Below are 18749 nucleotides of genomic sequence, written 5' to 3' on the forward strand. Positions count from 1 at the left end.
CACTGAGTATGGATGGAAAACACTACAACTTGCACAGCTGCAGGTCAAAGATGTTTGAAGATGCTGCCTAGCCCTCAGCAAAAGAAAGATTTGTCAATACAAATTAGAGGGATGGGAAAAAAAACCCAAACCTTTGCTTCCCAATGATAAGAGTGTCTTTTAACTTAAATGCAGTTCAAACTGTTAATTATTATTACATAATGTACAAATAAATGGGAGAATTGATTCTTAACATGTCTGAACTTGCTCCCATAAAGGTCTGCAGATCACATGTCTCTTACTAGAATAAAAATAATTTGTTTTCAAATTCAATGGGCTACATTCTAAGTTTCATATTCTATAAACTTCAGTTTACATGTGCCTGGAGTATTTCTTATCAGCAGCAGCAGTCTGATTTGATGTAGCAAAAATGAAGTAGTAAGATCTTATTTATATCAGCAGAAACATTAAAATAAATCTAGTAACATCAGAAGAATTATCCTTATTTCATGCAGTATTTCAAGTTATTCCAGATCTTCTTCCTTGTCAACTCATACATAAATATGCTACTTATGATTTAGTTGTTGCCTACCTTCCTCCTTTGAGATACGCTGAGGGCAGCAAAGTCATTAAACAAGGATGAATTTGGTGAAGTTAGTGGATCTATAAAACCAATGTAAAACCAAGGTGTTACATATAAATACACTATTAAAAGAAATTTTATATTTTTTAACTTATTTCTGTATGGAAAATCCTTTTGACAAAGCTAAGTTTAGCAATCACACTGCTAAAACTCCCAGCATTTGAGTCTGTGCAACTGCTTAATTGAAATGGTGCTCATTAAAAGAATTCAGTAAGTTTAATTGCTGTCGACATTATTTAAAGACAACCTAACATTTCACAGCCTTCATCTGATCAGAAAACCTGTTCTTAGTGCCTCTTACATTTGCATGTCATTTTTAGCCCTGTAGATGATACATTGCAATGTTTCCACTTCACCAGAAGATCCTCTGAAAGGCCTGACAAGCATTGGAAGAGGCTGCCCAGGGCAAGTGCATGAGTCACCATCCCTAGGGGCATTGTGTAAATGTAGTACTTCGGGAAAGCTTTAGCAGTGCACTTGGCAGCGCTGGGATAACAGTTGGACTGGATCTTATAAAGTCTTTTCCACCATAAAAGATCCTATGATTCTATGATCTCCAGTTACCTGGAATTAGCAATCTTCTGTATAACAGGTCTTACAAATAATGATGTGAATTTTGCTTGTCCTGTCACTGTTCTGCACATCAAATTTAAATCACAATCAAGGACAGCAGAAGTCCACATTCCATTAACTTTTTATTGCATTTTCTTTGTTCCTATTCATCTTTCTCACAGCTGAAGTATCAAAAACTGTATGACTTCACAGATGCAACTTAAAACTCCAAACTACATGGCTAAAACTGTCAAATTAGCAGATGACTGCCAGCTGCAAACATTGGTGTTTTGATGAAACACTTCAACAATAAATTCTTAACAGAGAATTTATCTTTCATTTGTTCAACAATAAATATTCCCTAAAAGGGCAATTCTACAAATGAAGCACAGCTTGTCAAAGCCAGAGAGAGAGAGAGGGGGAAGGATCTGACAAAATCTAAAATGGTTTCTAAAAGTTGGTGTGCTTTCTCTCCTTGACATGCATCACCATTACTATTTGGTCTGTCACAGTCAAACTCTGACTGCATTTAGAACTGGAGACCTCCACTGCCTTGAATAGCTAATTGTTCAGTAGGATAAAAGAAGCAGATTTAATCTCAAAGCCTACTGGAAATAAACTAGGAAGAAAAAACTAGAAAATACCCGCAAATTTTGTCTTTCAAGAAAGTTAATTTTATAGTAGCTACTACCAAGCTTAAAAAATTATAATCCTAGTAAGTCAACTAGCTGCAGGGTCAGACATGCAAATGGAGTTCTAGCATAATTTACACAGCAATTTTCAAAGCAGAAATTTATTTTAAATGTATGTCCTTGCCATAAGGGAGCAGTACCCTCCTCTTTAAAGAACTTAATTTAACAGCTACAGGTGAAATAATCTGTAATGATTCTGAAGAGCACATTACAAAGCTCAATATAGCCCCCACAATAATTTAGTGAGTACATAGGCCTCCACTATCAAGACATTTTCTTCAGCTGAAAACCATGTATATAAAACATGTTCCTATAGCAAGGAAAAAAATTATAAGAGGCAAGGTACTGCCTGCAAGACAAAACTGAATAGCTATTAAAAATCAGCAGTTATGTGACATTTCACAAAATCCACACACTCTAAATTTAAGAGAAAACACCTGTACACTAATCCCACACAATAACTTATCCAAGAAGCATCATAAAAAGGGATATTATGGTGAAGCAACATAAATGCTTAAGCTATCAATGCTTTACAGTGGATACCCAAACTAACATTTCACTTGAAGTGACAAGACTGATAATGACTAAGCTTTTCCTCCACAGCAAAGAGAAAGCTAAAAATTTCTGAGCTCATTACACTATCATTAAAAAATAAAGTTTTGCTGTATCTCAAAATCTGAGGGCAAGTAATTCCCTTAAGCCTCAGTTTTGTGAATCTCTCAAACTTTCCAACATACTTTTATATGTATTACTTTAAACATACTTACCATGGCCTGCGTACTGCTTGGCACTGTCATTGAGAAGGCTAGGGGAGCTGCTGCTATTTGTCATCCTCTGTAAAAATAAAAGATGAAGGTGTACATGTAAAATAAATCCTTAACAGATTCAGTGAGGGCATTGGGGATGACCTTTAGAAAGTTTTAAGGACAGCCTATGAAACTTGTGCTCATTCCCCATTTAATAAATACACTAAGCAAACAGACTTGTAATTGACAAAAATGTTTAGTAAAATAAAGGATTTTGCACAACAGAAATGCAAACCAAAAGTTACTGTATATTCAAATGAAACACTATCTTCATTAATTTCTTCTAAGGAGAGTCTACCAAGCCTATGGTTCTTTTCCTGCATGTTGTGAAAACATTAGATAAGACAATTACTTATCTCCTTAAAACAGTCTTTCACACTGCGCTCCTGAAACAACTACTCCCTTTAATATACTACCACCACGACATGAAACTTCTCCAATGAAAAATACTTAAATATTTGATAGACTCTTTTTTAAAACAAAAGAACTTTTTAAGACCTTTCAGCAAAACATCCAATTCCTCCAAGTCAGCAGGACATCTGAAACCCTTTTAACACTCCTCCTAGGCTCCAGTCGCTTCTCCTGCATTCCTCTAGAGATATCAGCCAGCAACAAACTGGACTAAAGTGAAGCAGTGCTGCTCTAAGAGCTACTGCTTCTTTCATGGAGAAGTTTTAAAGTGTGTCTTCTTACTCCTGCTTATTATTTTCTTTCACCAGCTTCCCAACAGGAAGAAAAAGTGTGAGAAGAAAAGGAAGGCAAGGTCAGGAAGTGTTCTTGATCACTGAGAGAGACAACCACTAATTTGTTAAAATACTCCCTGGCATGCTTTTGGCCCACATCAACCCAGAGTCTCTCAGCCAATTTCCAGGCACTATTCAGCAGTGAAAAGGTTTGGGAGCCCTTCAAATTGACGGTTTGCATGCAGACTCTGCTTTAGTGGGTGAGCACACACCAGCACAAACAGGCCCTTTTGTGCCAGCTGGCCCTAAGCATCAAGGAAAGTTTCCAGGCATGTTTCATTTAGTAGTCTAGACACAGACTGACTCAGAACTGGTCACTGGAGTTCCTCTTTACAGTTATTTTTCTCCATAGGCAGTCTCAATGTTGGTGGCAAAGGGCAGCAAGCTTACTATGTTATACTTCACTGCCATTTCATCTAATTGTTGACCACAAAGATCAACATTCTGGAGTAATTTTGGTAAGAAGAGAGGACAACCAATAGAAGTGGGAGTGCTATCCAATATGGTAGAACTGTAAACCTACTGCAATTCAAGACTCCCATCACTTGCAGTTTTCAGAACACCACAAACATCACCAGGAGCTGCTGCTTTTAAAACCTGTATCTAAAACAATAGATGGTGTAAAGTAGCTTTTATGTGGAATGCTTACAACATGTAAATAGCACATAAACCTGCAACACTTTCAAGACTTCAAGCAAGCTGTTTGCCATGTGCTCTTTCCTTATTTTGATGTCACCTGTCTCTTTCTCCTAAACATATTGACCTGACACAATATATATATATATCACTAACTGCTTAAGTGATAAACAATTCTATACACAAAAGGCATGGGTCTAGTGAAACAAAGTCGAATTATTTTTAAAAAACAAGGTACTGCTTTGAGAGAGACACACTAAATTGACAAATTTTGTCCAAATTCAAGAACGCTCATCCAATTGCTCACAATCATCAAAATAAGAATAAATATACACCAAAATATTATAGTAGTTCAAGTAATCATACATCATATTCCCTTCCAAAGCAATGGAAAGAAGTTTAATAGTTCATCACAAATATTTTAAAAGCATCCCTATTATGCATGGTTTTTCCGGCATTTGAGACATCCACACTGATCCTCATAAAACAAAGCGCTTTAACAAGAAATTTCCTAAAGGTAACGTTTCAGATTTGCACAAGATTTGTGCAGGTGAAGATAAAAATAGTATTAATATCCACTTATAATACCAGATTTAATAATAATTTTAATGCAAAAGGTCATGATTTCTTGAAACGGGAATAAATATGATATTGAGAACTGTGTTGGTATCAAAGCTGGTTAAATGCATAGGTTAAATATGGAACAAAGTACTTTAATTCCATCAATATTCACCATCCTCAGGTACAGGAGTTAAATATTCAGCCAACAGACTTGCAATGGGAACAGGAGCCTGCGATGATGAAAACCAGTGCTGACACAATCACTGAGAACATACAGTGCACACAAGGCAGACTGCAACAGAGCATATTGTTCTGGATTCTGAAAGCGCAGAGCAACCCAAACCTGTGAGCATCAGCTGTGCTTTTTCAAAGTCAAGTTCCCATTCAAGGTGCAAACATATCTTACACACACCAGGATTCTGAAAAACCAAAGCTTGGGCAGCCCTTGCCTTAACAACTGCTTGTAACCTGCACCTTGAATAGTTAGAAACCTCCACCACATTCATTAATTTTTCATTTTGCTTCACTTTTACTACACATGCATAAGCTTCTTACCTTAACATCATTCATAGAAGACCTGCATGTAATCAGTAAAGGTTTTTTAAACTGTTTTAATATTAAGATTTCTGCCACCACCCAAATGCATTTAGTCTTAATGACTCCTGTATGTGATTTTTACCAAAAAGGTCTCGAAAAAAAAAAGAATTAGAACACACAAGTGCTGTTTGTTGTGTTTTCCTGAAGGCAGCTTTGATTTTAAATAACACTTATCAACCTCTTCTAATGATGCTGAACTATTTTTCATACAAACTCAATTTCAAGAAGATTGTAAGCACCTCAAGCCCAAGGGATGAAAGCCCCAGAAAGGCAAAAGCAACCATTAACAAGGAAGAAAATTAAATATTAAGCCTGACAGAGAATGTAAGCACACACATATGAGAATTTCAGACTGTTTTATTACATCAGGACTTTTATAATATGGAAGTTAATATTGAAAGACAACTTTCTGATAACCAAGTAAAACACTCAGTTCCACAACCTTCTCTACCTGCCTATTGCTATGATTTGCTGAGGTTCTTTAAACAATACTCAAAATTCAACTAGGATGGCTGACATATGTCCTGCCATTCTCCCTTTAAAGGAATTTAAAAGTTGTTTCTGTTTTAGCTTTTCCTCACAGGAGGGATGCTCCAGTACCCACATCCTCTTTGTGACCCTTCACTGGACTCTTCACAGCATATCCCTGTCTCTAATGTACTGAGAAGCCCAGCACTCCACATGTGACTTCACCACTACTGGACAGAAGGGAAGGATCACCACCCTTGACCTTTTAGCAATGTTCTACTTCAGGCAGTCCACTTCCTCTGTGCAGTATACGAAGAAAAGAAATGTTACAACAAACATTCCCACCTTCTGAAAGGAACACACCACCTTGCCTCCACCCTTCAATATTCAGTAACAAACCCCAAGATTATAGCTGCACTTAAGGCAAGTTTGCTTTACTTTCATCTCCCTCAAGTGTATATTACAAAGTGTATATTCATGCTTTATCTCATCAAGATAAAGCATGAATAAAACTTTGATGCAGACATTAGATCTAGTTTTACATAGCTTATAGGACTTACCTTGAAGTGACTGGTTTTCCTTTTTTTTCTCTGCCATTTCTTTTCTCCAAAATATTTAAGAGATTATACTTATTCCTCTTCTTCTCTATATTCTATGCCCTAACCCTGAAAAAGTACGGATTTTCCTAATGGTCATTTCACAGTGCTAAGCATACTATCTCAAAATATTTTGCAGTACGTCACAATCTAGTCTCTTCATCTTACTACTGTTTTACTGGAACTGTATTTGAGAATATTTCTTTATAATTTTCAGAATGATGTTGATTGGAGTACAAACAGTCATTCTACAAAAGATTATGATTTATTTGTTTGGCTATGACCTTGTTTAGTTGTCAGATTCTGTGACCTACACAGGGTGATATCTTTTGCTTTTCTTTTTAAACAATCTAAAACCTGTCTTTGACAGTTAGCACACATGACACCATCTACAGAATGACCCACTCAACTGCTGAAACTAAAGCAACTGTATTTCTTCACAAAGCATTATGAAAGCAACAGCATAATTTTATATTTAAAATAGCACATCTGTAGTTCCACTCAGTTCTCAACAGTTAAGAACTGAAGACATTTACAAGCTTCTGTGCTATAAGGAGAGTTTTATTACTCGACTGTTGGCAGATGCAGCAATGGCAACAAAGGTCTTTGTGTTTATTCAGCTGCAAGGCTTTGAAGTGAGCATGGTTGCTACTTCTCAGGCTATTCAAGAATGCTTAGTACACCAACATTTGCATGGTGAAAGCAAGCAAAACCAATTTTCCATTGCTTGGCCTTGCCAATTTTAATGCTGAAGACTGTTACTCCCTTCCTACTTCAATTAGGATGATTTACTGAGAACTTAAAGATTCTTCCTTTCTACGTAACCTGCAGTCCAATGGAATCAATGTAGATATAAATCTCATCCCACCAAAATAAATAAAACCAGACTCTTGTGAAGCAACATGGATGAAGGCACCTTCTACTGTTTTATGCTCTTACAACCAAGCTGCTCAGTTCTAATACAATGTTAAAAGTTCTAACATCAAGATACTTCTCTGCCTCATCCTGCTATAACAGCCTTTGAACAGCCCAACACAATATTATTAAAGCTTCTTTCAACACCACCTGCATCTTTGGTCAAGTTAGTCAAAGGGCAGCATTAATGCCAGAGGAACAGTAACACCAGCCAACCAAGTGGCATGCACTGAGCAAAAAGCCAAGCATTAGAGGCATCCTAGCCAGCCAGCTCCTGCCTCTTCACTGCTGGGAAAGCCAAAAGCAGTGAGCTGCTTTTTGAACCACACCTCTGACTGTCTCTTGGCAGCTGCTGCTATGGCAAAAAGAAAAAAAACAGCTTTGAGGACAGCATGCAGCCTGTGGACCATGTGTTGCACAGGCTTGCTCTGCAGTCAGTTAGTATTACTGAAAGAAGGGGAAAACAGAAAAAAAAGTGCTTTGGTAAGATGGAAAACAAAACTGTATATAGTGTATGAAAGCATATGCAGATTCAGGGAAGAAGACACGTGAAAAACATAAACCAGCGAGGACAGAAGACAACAGGAAACTAAGTAACAACAGAAGAAAATGGGGGAAATGAAATGTTGACCAACAGCAAAGACCTTTGAAGTAAGATGAGTGGAAGGATGAGGCAAAGAGGTATTTTTCAGAAAGGAAGAGAAAGGAAGAATTACAGTCACTTCAAAAATCCTGCCTCTTATAAGCTGTACCATGTACTTTTACTCTGTTTTCCGCACTGTGAAGTGAGTATTGCCATTAACTGCATCTTCATCACTAATGTAAGCCCAACGATATGTTCAAGATCTTGTAAAATTTTCTTCCACAGATATAAATGAAATCTGAAAGTCAGAAATAGCCATTCTACAGAAATGTTGACAACTATCATCTACATTATTTATGGTCAAAGCAGCACATCCACTCCCAATTCATCACGATATAATCCACTTTCCTCCCTTTTGCTGCTTATTTAACACTGAGTCTTAGAGCTCAGGCACTGCACACAAAAATGTGGTAATTGCAAACTTTGATATAGCTTTGCTTGATGCAGTCTGGTTCCATTATATATGCATTATGATAACCCAAACACATGCAACCACATACTCTTTTCAACAAACCTGTTTTATGCCCTGCACATGACAAACACATTCTGGAGATCAGATAGGAATAGTCAGGACAACTCATCAATTGAATACCTGATGATTATGTTGAGAGGTATGTAGTGAATAAAACAAGGACAGCAGAAAGATTATTTCATGTTAACAGAAATGAGTAGAAGAGACTGACTTTTTTACTATCCTTGCTACAGTGAGATCAGTTAAGCAACCTGAGCCAAGTATTTTACTGGTGGTCATTGACCTTCCAACTGTAAAGATTAGTTTCAAAAACTCAGGTCTCTGTTTGCCAGCACTGTTGTGGTATTGTTTGTTTAATTGCCGTCCTTTTCTATCCTATGCATCCATAAAATGTAGACTACTTCCCTGCTTCATACAGAAAACACTGCATGAAGTTTGATGGAATAATTGTAATGGTAACCAAAAGTGCACTGCCAACTAACAGTCTTCACAAGGATGCAAACAGCATGCAGGAATAAAGCACAGAACCATATGATGAACATTTAATCAAATATCAAACAGATGCTCAATACACATGGATGTGCCACACATCTTGTGTTCTGAGCAAGTCCCACAAATAATTTTCCCACTGAAAAAAAATTACACAACATTATGACCTCTAAATATAACCGCAAGGCTGCAATAGCAACCTACCATTTCCTAACATCTTGCTGCATCTTACTACTGTTTTTCTATTAGTGTATTTTTTTTGCATGTTTGTGCAATTTCCCAGCTTTAAAAAACTAGCAGAAGAGCTTGCCTCACTGCATCACTGATGCACCTACTTGTGAACTACACAGATTCACCAGAGATGACAAAGTAACTCAGATGGAACCGATGTTTGCATGTGCAAAAGCAAAACTGGGAGTTAATGAACTATTTTACAGTAGACATTTGATGTTTCATTGATGGCAGAACACTAAACTTTTAGCATCTTCACTTTGATTCAAGAACCTGGAGAGAAATAGGAACACGGATTTGTTCTCTCCACCCTACTTTGTCCCACCTTTACATTATGAAAATTTGTTTTCAGTTTCTGTGTATCGTATTTCTACCACTCCAGTCCCCATTCTGCAAGCGCCCCACCAAGATCTCTCTGCTTCAGTCCCTTTGGTCAATCTTTCCTGGTTTCTTCTTTACTTATCTTCAGCTCAGCTTCTCTAAGCCCACAGTATAAGTTTCTTTTCCCTTACCCACCCCTCTGCTCTAATTAACACAGATACAGCTCTTTCATTAAATACAGATCCACTTCCATGCTGCTTCAGTCTGAAGGGGAAGAAAAGGAAAGAGGGAAATGAAGCTGATCAGTGTTCCTGCTCTGAGTTCAGTCAAGGCCTAGATTATGCCAGAGCTGCAACTACAAAAAGGTACTCAAGCTAGAACTTGCCAGTGCAGATTACATCTCTGGGAAATTATTTAACATCTAGGAAGTCTCTAGTGGGTCCATATAAACCAGTTCTGCAAAGGTTTAATCAATTGATGAAATCTGTGCAAATTTTCAGAGAAAGCCGGCAAGACGTAGATCCTTGACACAATAACCAATCTACCAGATCCAAAGTCTCTATTCCAAATCATAAATGACTAGTATTATTTGAAGTCAAACCCACTAAAATTTCTCCATTGCCTTGCTCTCCACAGGGCTGAATGACACAGAAAATCGCATTCCACGTGGCTAAACTTTATCAGTATGTACTTAACCTAGAAGCTGACACACAATCAAAACAGACAGCATTACCTATGTAAACAAGAACTTAAATTACAGGATTCAAAGGAAAAAAATCAATACAGGAATGCTTTTCAAACTGTAGTTTGATGCCTGTAAGCACATTCTCAACACTAATAAAATCCTACTTCCAAAGTAATTTTCCTTGTCCTCCAATGGGCAAGAGGCACATTGATTTCTTCTCAAAAAGAAACAATAATGCCTTGACTGTAATCTCAGGCATTAGTAAAGTATTTAAAAATCCCATGAGCATTCATGTTAGATGCATGCCTTACTGGCATGCCTGTCTTTCTAGAAGAAACAGTTATAACTAAAAACTAGTGTTTAGAAAGACACTAGTGTTTCTGTAGAATACAGTTTAAAGATACAAAACATAATGACTTTGTGTTAAAGTCATAGGACCTCAGTTATACAAAAATTTGTAACTGCCAGCTTCAATAGTACACTTCGGAATCAGAGGTTAAAATTGTTCTTTTTAAAATCATGCATAATTGTCAAGAAAACATTTCCATATTTCTGCAATTCGGTCGAATAAGAAAATCCAGTCTCCTTGAAAACATGCAGTAAAAAAAAAACCAACCAACCAACCAAAAGAAAAAAAAGGAACACACCTAATTAATTCCCACCTTTTGCTGAGTTATTTTTCAATCCATTATACAGCCACAATTGAGATCAAAGTAACCTCACAAGGAGAGTTTCCTCGATATAAAAGAAGAGAGTTGTTGTCAGGACTCAGTGTGAACTGTTTGACTCATACTCTCTCATTTACCAGAAGTTGCTTTGTTTACTACAGGACAGACCATCTTCTTACAGGGACTGTACTTCTTTTAAAATGCATAACACTTTGAGGGAGTTATTGTAATACTCTGTGTGTTAATTCAGTAGATACTCATTTAGGTTTTAAATACGACAGACTTTTGTTGCAAATTTTCCATAATACTACCTACACAAAAAATTCCACCTCATGGGAGTTCCCATGCCAACCCCTACAGAACACTATAAATACAAGGAAACATTTCAGAAGATTTAAATATGAATTCAACATACCACCACCAAAGTCTGAGTTGACAAATTCTGAAAGTTTTGCCTAGTAATTTCAGGTTTGACAGTTCACATTTTCCTTCAGTGACTTTGGGTCTTTGAAAAGTTTTAAAACCTGAATTTTATATATTTAGCAACAGGCTATCAAAAGCTATGAGCCTAAAAGGAAATCTAGAAAGTCACATTCAGAAAAGAAACCTAACACTGAATTAATGTATGCAGCAAAGCTCAACACAACAGCTCAGGTAAGTGCAAATAAAACCAAATTAATTTTAAAGCAATAATACCGTTTCATTTGATTTGCAAAATTAAACTGAATATATACTCTGTATATCAGACAAGATGATACATTTCAGAAGGCTTCATTTGTCCTGCCTCTTGAGCACTTTTCCCTTTTTGGTGCAACACCAGAACTAATGAAACATTCTACAAGTCACTGCTATTACCTGCATCATGGGATACTTGGTTTCAGCAGGACTTCCAAATCCATTAACGCCAATGAAGCTGGTGCTAAAGTATGAATCCGTTAGATTAGCATCAGCTAACCCACCACCATCCATTCCGGGAACTAAAAGGAAAAGAGAAAAAAATAATGCCTCAGAAAACATTTCCTTAGCCATGGGTTTATTAACTAGTATCTATTATATGTATAGATTTATTTTTTTTTCCCCACAGGGTAATAGAATATGGTACTACTGTCTTCTCAGCAAAACAACCAAAAACAAAATAGTGCATACCATGAAAAAGGAAGTTAATGAAAAGTTACTAAATGAGAGCATTTGTAGCATGAAGTTACAGCACAAATGCAGAAAAGCAATGAGGAGTCTGAACTTTAGAAACAAGAATAACGAGCACAATAATGATATCAAAAAGAAAATAAATCCATTTAAAAAGCTAGAAGGCAAGCTTATTTTACAAAGACCCATACTCTTGCATGCCCTTCTTGAAAATATATGTGTTAGGTAGAGTCTGGAACTGGATGCACTGGTTCTTTTAAAGGGTAACATATAGAAAATGCACGCTTAAAAACATCTCAAACCCTTTCACAAAAAGCATAAACACTTTAAATGCTTCCTTAAGAGCTTAAGACAATTTTCATCACCTCATTCTTTGTAAAGTGGCAACAATCTCCTGAAATGTAGCCAAAAAAATCCTTTACATTGAAAGCAAGTGTCAAAGATGCAAGATATTCATCCCATCGAAACAAGGATCCAACATACAAAACTTTAACCACATATAAATTAATTCAGTACAAAAAAGTTACAAAGAAAACAAGAAGCTGTCATAATTAACACAAAACTCTCAAGCAGGTATTACTTTGACAGGGAAAAATAAAAGGCATTTACAATGGTATGCAAGCTGTAGTTCAAATGAACCTTCTGTAAAAGGACCCACAGTAAATTATAAAGACACTCATCAGTATGGCCAGGCCACTGCGAGCCAACAGGCATGAGTAATTGGTAGCTTCAAGGTAGGAAGGCACACATCCGACTCAGAGGAACATCCTGTACCAAACTACCCAACTTGAACTTCTGGGAGGGCTCACAGCCAGGTGGTGACACCTGGAAACGACTTCCTGATCCTAATCCTCAAAGGAAATAAAATGCAATTTAGTGGCACAGCTAAACGAATGCATACTATAAACCCTCAATTTTCAATAGAACAGGAATTTTCCCTCCAAAACAGACTCCACAACCTGGTGACCATTTCCATGTGCTAGGCACAGGAAACAGCAAAAGAACTACAGTCATACGTAACCACAGGAAGGGCTGGAGGAGGATGATGACTAGCACGCACACCACCGACAGAAGGAAACACTGTCCAGCTGCACTCTCCTGAGACTAGAGCTGCATAAATCAGCCCACTGGAGGTAACACCAACACCACTTCAAATGGAGAACTATGTGAGAGACGAAATAAATGGAATATCTCAGTGGCAATAAACATCAGTTTTGCAAGGGAAAAAGATTATTGAATTTTTGCTGTCAAATCGAGAACATTATTTGTATGTTCAAACCTACCTATATTCTGTAGGTTTGAAGGAAACACCTAAGAAACTTTAAAGATGCTAATTATTAATGAATTGCTAGTTCTTTTTAGAAAAATTTTAAAAGTTATTAAGAGAATAGGAAAATAAAACTCCCTCCACTAGCCATGCCTTAGCTCCTCCTTCATAATTTTAAGTAAGTAGCCACATAGAAACTTCAGATGTTCTCTTGCTAAAGCCCTAAAAAAGACAAAACTTTTTGGATTTGTCTTTTAAATGACTGTTCCTCTTTTGCCTTCATTTGGGAAAGCCACATTCAGAAGTCTAGGAAAAGTATTTTATAGTTCAACTGCTGTACTATGCAAAATAGTAATGTCTGCAGTAATGCCAGTTACTGTCTCATCCTCCTGCTACAGTCAGTTGCTAACTTACACTGTGATGGTTAGCATCTTACACAGGGTTTTTCTGGAATCATGAAAAATACTAGGACTCGTTCATACCAGAAAACAAAAAAGATGGCAAATCCATGTCTAATTGTAGGCAGTTTCAGTCCAGTTTGCCCGTAAATTATCCAAGGTTTTAACTGTGGTTTTTATTTATTCTAAAAATGTATTTCCAACATAGCTTTCTCTGCCTATACTTCAGTGGTTATCAAAACCTCCTTCAGCTTTTATGCTACACCTTGACTGACCAGGAAAACTGTTTTATGACAGGAACAGCTGTCATTTTAAGGTACACTATAAAATTTCAGCAGTATAAGCAGTATATCTGCTACTTCATCTTATGCCTTTGCCTGAAATTATCAAGTCTATCCAATTTTTAACAAACTAGCAAGATACTCCCTCAGATGACACCATCAAGCTTTCCAAATCCTTCAGGCTCTGTTAGAGAATTAAGAAAAAGACTATTATTACTGCTTCTCACGACACTAGAGCCATCATGAGAATTCAGGTACCTCCATTTCTCCCTTGAACAAACACAGTTAAATGCACAAAGTCCTTCAAACCGGGAAGAAGCAGATGAAAACTTACAAGTTTTTCCACACTGAGAAACCCCAGAGCTGGCCTGCAGTAACTCCAAACAGGTGGTACAGCTCAGTCACCCAGTATCCAAACAAAGCACTTGAATCTGTGACAGTAACCTTGCCAGGGCACAGATACAGCACCAGGTGCTCTGCTCCTGCTCTGGCTGAAGCACCCTCAGTGCCAGGCAGGTCAAGCTGCAGACAGGAGCAGGCTTTGGGCAGCAACCCCGGAGCTGAGCAAGGCTGAGGCTGCTGCTGGGATCTTTGACACTGCAGCCTTTCTACTGCTGCTATTTCCTACACCAGCCTATCCAAGACACTTAAAGCTGCTCAAAGCTACAATTTAGGCTATTGGCACAGTGATATCTAACAGGGCACTTCAAACAGCAGAAGCTACTCGAGAACATTTCCTTTTATCATCTCTGTACTGAAGTGCTATGGTTTGGCCATACCAATCAACCTTATTGTGCCACTCCAACAAATCGCTGTACTCCAGTGCTGACCCACCTTCACAGCACTCAGTTCCACTGGTACCACAGCAACTTCAAAATGGCTTTCAACACCAAGGATTTTTATTGTCCTCTTCCAAACTGTCTAGAAACATACTGCTAGCAGAGGGACTCAGAGCACAAGAAAGCATATTCCACAGGAACAACCAAAAGAAAACCAGCAAAAGTACACTTATTGGAGCAGAGGACAGTTTTCTTGGCAGTAGCTCAGGTTTAGAACAGAATGCTCTAAAAGTGGCAAGTATAACTATTGTCTTCAAAAGAAAATTCAATACTAGGTTTCTTAAACTGACTTCCCTGTAGCAAGTAGCAAGAAAATTAAGCCTGCAGAAAAGACAAAAAAAAGTAATTCTTGCATTACTTATAGAGTGAAAAAAAAGTATTCAATACATACTCCATTTGTGTTCAAAGGGACATTCAGCTTCTACACTGCTGATAGCCCAGCAAATACCTGAACAGCCAAAGCATTTTTACTGTATTTGCCACCTGGCCTTCTCTATGAGAAGCAGACAACTTTCTCCTCCGTCTGCCAATCATTTAGCAAAATAGAAATTCTCACTTGCTTCTTGAAGACCACAAGTTGAGAAAAATTATTTATCATAAGCAACCCATAAAAGGTCTGCGGAAGTGGGCACACTTTACCACACCAGTAGTATGGTATTAAGAAAGTGGAAGCCTAGGCTGGGGAAAAAAAACTCCAGTCCTCATAAAGTTTTTATTTTTATATGTTTACTAATTCACATCAGTCCCTGTATTTGATTTATCTATCCAAATCTTTCCTATAGAACAATTGCAAGCAAACACTTTAAAACATTCCATCCACCATGCTATTAAAATACCAATGAAATTCTTCTTATGTCTGTCTATTCTCTTTTAAGAGATTGATTACAACTTTAGTAAGTTCAGGCAATTTTAGGAAAACCCTGGATTAGCTATTTTTTGTTAAAGGAATAAGCCTTTTTGTTGTGCAGCAGCACTATCCTATACAGGTTCTTCTTGGACAGAAGCAAAAACTTCCTTATAAAAGCAGAAAGGCTGACCAGGCAGGTCTGAGTAAAGATGGATGCGCAAGCAAACAACGAAGAATCCAGAGGGGAAAAAAATGGTAACATGTTATGTAAGCAGCTGTGTGAAAACAGAACAAATTTCTAAATTCCATCAATATTCAAGACAGAAGGTACATCCTGGCAATTCTGGAAAGAAATTAAATAGAATGTCTTGAGAAATTAAGACAAAATTTTCTACTTTTTATACACATTATCTAATACTTTTCTTGCTTGGTGAGTAACACTGCAGCTTAATGTGACAACTGCAATTAAAAATAAATATCTTCTTATATAATTCCTCTCCCACAGAATTTTAGCAGAAAGTAGGCTTCCCGCCAGATGCAGACACCAAAGAGGGAAAAAAAAAAAGATAGTTAGATAGTTACTTTTGCCTTACTCATTACAATGACATTTTTCAGAAACAAAGTATCTCATCACAGCTTAAGCGCTTGAGTAGTACTGCCATGAACACAACACATGTGCTTTAACTGAAGGGGTCAGTTTCAGCGAATTTTAGTTTAATGCTTGCCTTGTCTAACACTAACACTGTCAGAACACTAATACTGCCTGAAAATATTTTCTGATGTTTTCATTCTGTGATTTCACTAATGAGTAAACAAATACTGTATTATCCTAGACTACTACTTTAATGAACCTAGTATCAGCACTGATGATCTCAGACACTGTTCATAACACAAGAAAGGATCCTTTCCAATAATGTGATATATTACTCCCAAAGTGAATGGGCTAAAGCAAGGCCACAACAGATTTAGCTGACAATTTTCAAAACAATATTTTAAAGATTTCTGGCAAGGTAATAAAACATGGATTCAAATGATGCATTTTGCTATTAGTACTTTTTTTCTAAATGTACAATTATTTTTAGGCTGGGTAAAAAGTTTATATATTGTCTTGATTTAAACTCTCAGCACAGCAACAGTGCACTTTTCACATGCTGGTAAACTGAATCATAGGTTCACTGCATACATGTGCATCCTAAGGACAAGGTGTTATCTCAGCTAGATATAAAGCAGTAAAAACTACAGTGCCATATCACCAGATGAATTTACAGAGATAGCTATCCTAATATTGAGACAAAAACAATAAAACATTTATACAAAGCTTATCTAAGTAAGTAATTTAAGATGTGTCCTTTTAGTCACCCAGAAGCAACAAGGTGTCAGTACAAAAAGAAAAACGAGTGTAAGCTCCTCTGACATGTACATTTCTGCACATCAGGAAATCCTGTGCTGGTGGTGCTAACCTCACTTGCACACCTCAGTGCTATTTTCTCTACAGTGCTCCTACTTGGAACTTGTTAGGGAAATTGGATTCTCTGCTGTTCTTATGCCTCTCTCATTTAATGCAATGTTTTGAAACACAGACTAGGAATCTCTGAAATAGAGGCACCAGACAAAGAAAATGAACGATGCTTCCAGGCATGAGAGGCAAAAATGAAAGCACACGCCTGGGTTAGGACACTGTGACAGAGTGCAGTCGGAGGGAGGACAGCACAAATGAACCAAGTTGGCTGAAAGGCAGACAGGAAGCAAAACAGTCTGGGAAATGCTGCCTTATTTACAAACACTCCCACTACACTACGAGATATTCATGGGCAAGCAAAGGAAAACAGCTATCTTTACCATAATAGTAAATGGTTGGGCTGTCTTTTTTTATATACCTCACATATCATAGAAGCATCTGATGAAGATGAAGCATCTGATGAAGACAGAAAAACAGCATAGGTGCCATCCTTCTGCTTTGTAAAAGTGTTGTTACAGAGTCCAGAGCAGCTGCACTCCTCCTCATGGACCAAATCCAAAAGCACAGTGATAATACAAATTAAAGTTGATACTTTCTCAAAAGAGTAATCAGAACTATTCTGTTATCAGAAACAGCAATTTAAAGTGATACAATTACTTAATACCATAGCTTTCAGAGCTAACCCTGTCCAAGATCTTTTACAATTCCTAAAAAATTGCATTGAACTGTTCAATAAATTGCATCAATTTTTTCAAACATTTAAGCTTTTGTTTTAATGCCTCCAACTAAAACTCAACTTTTTATAAAAATAATTGCATGAAGCTTGTGCAGATAACCTGAAGAGAACATAAGGATATTTTTCACAGCAGATGGGAGAATGCAGAAAAGAAAGGAAAAGTCTTCTTGCCATTTGCCTCAGCAGCAGACCAACTCAAGTTGAGAGACTATCCATAAACTACAGGAATCACACATTGTATGACCTATTTGACAACAACTTGTATAATGTGGGTCTCTGCTCCCACTTTTATACATCTGTGCTTTGTTTCTATAACTCTATTCTCAAATTTTAAAAAGGTCAGGAGTAAAAGGCTGTTAAAAAGCAAATTAAAAAATACAAGTAAGTTCTAAGCACAAAATATCTGAGAATCAAACAAGGCAACCACATGATTGGAACTTTTTTAACTACTGAAAGACTCATGAAGCCTACATGCACACAAGAGTGTGATCAATTTCAACTCATGTCCATACACACACAGTGATTCACCACACCATTTTTCTGGTGGCGTAAAGCATAACATTTTTACTAGAAAGCAACAAATCAGGAAAACATCAGCCACATCAGCTTACGATCTAAATCCCTGCACTGACCCCTTTTCATCAACTGCCTCACAACCAAGATTATTTTTTCTGCTTTGGAGGTTCTATAGAAATGCTTGTGTCTATTACCCTAGCCTTACTTACCATTTGTCCACTTTACCCACAAGAGTCTAAATTTGCTTCTAGCTGGTTCCTTACACATGGAAACCTTCCTGAGCTAACCCTCAGAGTCACTACTTTCTGGACATTCAAATCATTCCTGAAGGCCCACTCCTACAGCAATACCTAAAAAAATCAGTTTCTAATACCTGCTAGACAGAAATTAAATAGGCATGTCCTCAGTCTTGAAAAACAAGCTTCCAATATAGCAGAGAGTTTGCTCCTATAACAAAACCACCCCCACACTCACACTCCTTTCCATGTTTGCCTTTGAATCCGGAAAACAATGACAAGAGTAACAGCGGTACAGTATTCTTCAGTACCCAACACAGGGGGGTC

At 37.3% G+C, this 18749-nt stretch overlaps 1 protein-coding gene across 1 annotated transcript in view; it reads right to left on the reverse strand.

Moving 5' to 3' along the window:
• PAN3 (poly(A) specific ribonuclease subunit PAN3) overlaps positions 1–18749 on the reverse strand; it is a 79072-nt gene that overhangs the window by 54225 nt on the left and 6098 nt on the right. The window contains 3 exon segments of the mRNA XM_030954208.1: positions 572–642; positions 2634–2700; positions 11553–11674. Of these exon segments, the coding sequence (XP_030810068.1) occupies positions 572–642; positions 2634–2700; positions 11553–11674 (260 nt within the window).

This window comes from Camarhynchus parvulus, chromosome 1 (genome assembly GCF_901933205.1).
Source record: "Camarhynchus parvulus chromosome 1, STF_HiC, whole genome shotgun sequence".
Taxonomy (NCBI): domain Eukaryota; kingdom Metazoa; phylum Chordata; class Aves; order Passeriformes; family Thraupidae; genus Camarhynchus; species Camarhynchus parvulus.